General features: G+C 37.9%; 1 protein-coding gene across 2 annotated transcripts in view; it reads right to left on the bottom strand.

Moving 5' to 3' along the window:
* Window positions 1–882: 882 nt before the first annotated feature.
* The window catches only part of LOC101743783 (alpha-aminoadipic semialdehyde synthase, mitochondrial), a 46,444-nt gene continuing 42,257 nt past the window's right edge, over window positions 883–5,069 (bottom strand). For both annotated transcript variants that reach the window (XM_004926487.5, XM_062671545.1), the window contains one exon: window positions 883–1,146. In XM_004926487.5, the coding sequence (XP_004926544.2) occupies window positions 1,028–1,146 (119 nt within the window). In that variant the 3' untranslated portion in view covers window positions 883–1,027. The remainder of the gene's footprint in view (window positions 1,147–5,069) is intronic.

The raw sequence follows: 5,069 nt of genomic DNA, 5'->3' as shown, positions 1-5,069 counted from the left end.
GTGTCACACTTATAAATAGACTAGTATATTAAACGCAGTCATACTCCGCTGATCGCAACTTGTTAGAATATCATGCATTTCTTGAAACTACTCGAACGCCACCTCTCGCACGTTAATGGTACTATGGTCCTCCTTGGAGTGCCAACAAAAATGTACCGAGTTCCAGACGAAGGACAAACATCTAACTGATTTTTGTTCATATTCGATTCGAGTTTTAAAAACGGCACTAGCTTTTGTCCTCTACGTCACGCTACTACGAGTACGTCATTTATAAAGTAGATATAAAATCGAGGTTTACTTTACTGGTGGTAGGACTTCTTGTGTGTCCGCGCGGGTAGGTACCACCACCCTGCCTATTTCTGCCGTGAAGCAGTAATGCGTTTCGGTTTGAAGGGTGGGGCAGTCGTTGTAATTATACTTGAGACCTTAGAACTTATATCTCAAGGTGGGTGGCGCATTTACGTTGTATATGTCTATGGGCTCCAGTAACCACTTAACACCAGGTGGGCTGTGAGCTCGACCACCGATCTAAGCAATAAAAAAAAATGATGTCTGGTTTAAGAAATAAAATAAGTATGAATAATAAATAATTTATTTGTAATAAAGCTACCTACATATGCCAAAAACCGGTTTAAATGTGTGTTTAAAAAATACTGGTTATAATTAGGGCTTGCAAACCGATATACCGACAACCTGTGAAAATCGCTAACATAAAATGAACTCTTAGCCCGGGCTGATACTCATCTCGCTCCTATACCAGATGGTACATGTTCGAACACACAATAATTGCTATTATTATTATTTAAATTTTTAGGCTGCCGCTGCGCCGGTTATCTCTGCCAGCGTAATAAAAAAATAAAACAATAAATAAAATGAAAATCATTATTTTTAAACACGTATAATTAATCTCAAAACTTAATTTAATTTACAACTGATTACGCATAAAACGATTGTCACTGATTTTATATTTACAGATGAAAGTGAATTGATAATATCAGTTGTCGTATTTATTGTTTACAAATAAGATTCAGTTGAGTGGCCTTGACGTTTCTTTGGCTGTGATTCCGTCAGACCTGAGTCTGGACAACAGAGACTTGTACACGACCGGCGCGAATGGAAGGACCACTCCGCGTTCTTGGATCTCACCTGAAAGTAAAAAAATGTGAATATCCTTACATTACATAAGCTTAAGTTTTATGTAATAATTTTCGGACTTCATGTTGTCTTTGATTATGTCTACAGCTTAGTCTGAAAGTTATATGTACATAACGTATAATGTGTTCACGAGTACTCACACGACAAGTGACAGGCGATGGTCAATAAAAAAATTAATACTTTACCGTCGCGTTTAGATCAAACTGATATAATTTCTATAATATATATATTGATGTGATTTTATATAAATTTCTTTTCCGTCATTTACATTAGAAATGAGAATCCCTTTAAAAAATATTAGTACGATATGCATTTATTTATTTATGTACACACAGAAAAGATGACATAGTACAGAGTAATAGGAAAATTATGTACAAAGGCGCTGCTTATTTCTTTAAGAAATCTCTTCCAGCAGACCTGCGAGAGGATTATGAGAATAATAATTAAAAGTGATGAGTGTGTGTAGAACAAATAACACATAACTAAAATAACAAATACAAGATGAGAATTATAGTAATGCACATACACATAGCAAATATTGTTAAAGTTGAATACAAAATATTATACGTAACACAGTATATACGGAGCGTATAGAACAATAATAATAATAATAAAACCCAGACAGCCTATCGACCCCCTACTAAACCACAATGGCAGTGCAGAATTGAGAAGCGAATTGATAGGGCCAGGATTCTTATAGCAAAGCTTATGTGCTTCCAGAAAGGAAATACTCGTCCACGGGTTATGTGTTTCGTTGATCAGGCCTTTGCCGGAACTGGAATAAGCTCAAACGAATACATGACCTGTATTATTGAGCGCATAGACTTCTGGAAGCAAAAAGTTTATGCTTGGGCAAGCCGTATTCGTCGGTATCGTCTAAGATCTGAGCGATACCATTTGAATAGAGTTTTCCAAAGAGATCAAAGAAGTGTATACAGAAACTGGGAGTCGTCTCAATCCCAAGTGACCGATGAGCCATACAATGTCAACGAAGAGGACATGTCAACATTTTGGAATAATATTTGGTCGATACCCATTGGTCACTCTGAAGGGGAATGGATACAAACTGTCAGGCGGGAATGTGAATCGTATAAAGAGATGGATTCAATAACAATTTCCGCCGTTGATGTTTCTCGTGCAGTACGTTCGATGCCAAATTGGAAAAGTCCGGGACCGGACGGACTGCACAGTTACTGGATCAAGTGGATCCGAAGTTCACATGAACGCCTGGCAGCTCAATTCCAACAGGCCCTTGAGTTGGGATCACTCCCAGATTTCATGACATCTGGTATCACTTATTTGATTTATAAATCTGGCAATACCTCGGATCCCAAGAATTACAGACCAATTACATGCTTACCTACTATCTATAAGCTACTTACATCCATTTTGAGAATCAAAATTCAAAATCACATTTTTAATAATAACATTTTATCACCTAATCAGAATGGATGTAAGGCAGGGTCTCGAGGTACAAAAGATTTGCTACTCATTGACATGACCATTACTCAACAAGTTCGGCGGAGTAAGAGGAACGTTCATATGGCTTGGATTGATTATAAGAAAGCGTATGACTCTGTGCCTCATACATGGCTAATGAGAGTTTTAGAGCTATATAAAATAAATCCCATACTATGCTCCTTTCTTAGCTCATGCATGGGTCAATGGTCTACGTTTCTTAGTCAACCAGGTCAGATGACTTCTTCTGCTGCCCCGAATTTAATAAGGATTAAGCGGGGTATCTTTCAGGGCGACAGTCTGAGTCCTTTGTGGTTTTGTTTGGCGCTTAATCCTTTAAGTACATTACTTAAAGATTCAACGCTAGGCTACCGACTTCGCAGAGGAGCTGAGGCTATATCACATCTCTTGTTCATGGATGATCTCAAATTATTTGCTTCCAAAAAACCAGACTTAATGAGTTTACTTAAAATAACCGACAATTTTAGTAAAGCCATTGGGATGGAATTTGGTGTTGATAAATGTGCGTTCATAGATGTACAGAGAGGTAAAGTTGTAAGCTCAGATTGCTTACTACTTAACCATAGTGTGGTCCTCAAGTCTCTTTGTGAATCGGAAACTTACAAGTACCTTGGTATGTTTGAAGTGCTGAATATTGTTGACGCAGATATGAAACAATCGTTTAGAAATCGGTTTTTTGGTCGTCTTATAAAGGTCTTAAAAAGCCATTTATCAGGCGGAAACAAAATCCGAGCGTTTAATGGTTGGGTCATGCCTATGTTAACATATTCCTTTGGCATACTAAGGTGGACGCAATCAGAGCTGGACGTACTGGACAGAAAAGTCAGACGATTGTTAACGGCATACAGAATGCATCATCCACGTTCGTCTGTAATGAGGTTGTATATTCCTCGGAAATGTGGGGGTCGTGGTATTTTGAATGCCAAGGATCTACATAACCGAGAGATATACAACCTTAGGGAATATTTCCTTAAGATGAACGTGAATATGTATCGGGATGTCGTTGCAGTCGATAAGGGGCTAACTCCGCTATCCTTAGCTAACGGGAATTGGAAGAGGCTGAAGGTAGAGAGTATTTCAGATCGCATAACTGTATGGAGGAGCAAGGAGTTACACGGTAGGTTCTACCGGGCTCTCACAGGGCCTGATGTAGACCAATTAGCTTCCGTGGCCTGGTTACGATTCAGTAACCTCTTTGGGGAAACTGAAGGTTTTATCTTTGCAATTATGGACGAAGTTATCATGACGAACAACTACCGGAAATATATACTAAAGGATGGGACGGTCGACATTTGTCGGGCATGCCACCGTCCGGGAGAGTCTATTAGACATATTGTTTCTGGCTGTTCTCGGTTTGCTAACGGCGAGTACTTGCATAGACATAACCAAGTGGCTAGGATTATCCATCAACAACTTGCTCTGAAATATGGTTTTCTTGATTCTGCTGTACCTTATATACCAATACCAACCTCAACCAGTTCTTGATAATGGTCATGTTACGCTCTACTGGGACCGATCTATTATCACGGATAGGTATATTTTTGCCAATAAACCTGATATTGTGATAATAGATCGATCTACGCGTCGAGCAGTGTTGGTTGATGTCACCATTCCTCATGACGAGAACCTCGTGAAGGCAGAAAAGGACAAATTAATAAAATATTTAGACCTGGCCCACGAGACTACCGCCATGTGGCATGTTGATTCAACCATCATTGTTCCAATAGTTGTATCGGTACACGGCTTGATAGCGAAAAGTTTCGATCAACATCTTAAGAAACTTTCGTTATCCAGCTGGGTTAAGGGCCTAATACAGAAAGCAGTTATCCTCGATACTGCACGCATTGTGAGGAGGTTTCTCACTCTGGAGTCCTAACCACTGGTGGCTTGTGTCGTAGACACCGCCATCAGCGGCAATCTATTTTTATATAGTGTTTTTTAAAAATTGTATTTTTAATATCTTTTTTAAAAAATTGTATTTTTAATATCTTTTTTAAAAAATATTATGTAATTAATAAGATTTTAAATAAATATAAATAAATAATAATAATAATAAATATTTACAATCACGCCACGTTAACTGGTCCCGTGATAAGTTCGTAAAGAACTTGTGTTACAGGTATCAGATAACGGATATAAATGTAAGATTTTTATTATACACATACATATATTTAATATACATCCATAACCCTGGAAAAAACATTTATATTAAAATTTATCATACAAATATCTTCCCTTGGCGGGATTCGAACCCGCGGCCTCCTTGTGTAGTGACCATGTCACTTACCACCACACCAGACGGCCGTTAAACAATGACAATGATCATTCGGTCATTCATGTGTTAAAAATTATGAATGTATTAAAAAGCGTTTTTTATATATCAATGACGATATGTAGTAAAAAGTAGCTAGTAACTAACACATATTATGATTGGT

Source organism: Bombyx mori, chromosome 12 (assembly GCF_030269925.1).
Source record: "Bombyx mori chromosome 12, ASM3026992v2".
NCBI classification, from domain to species: Eukaryota; Metazoa; Arthropoda; class Insecta; order Lepidoptera; family Bombycidae; genus Bombyx; species Bombyx mori.
This window is presented reverse-complemented; position numbering and strand designations above follow the sequence as displayed.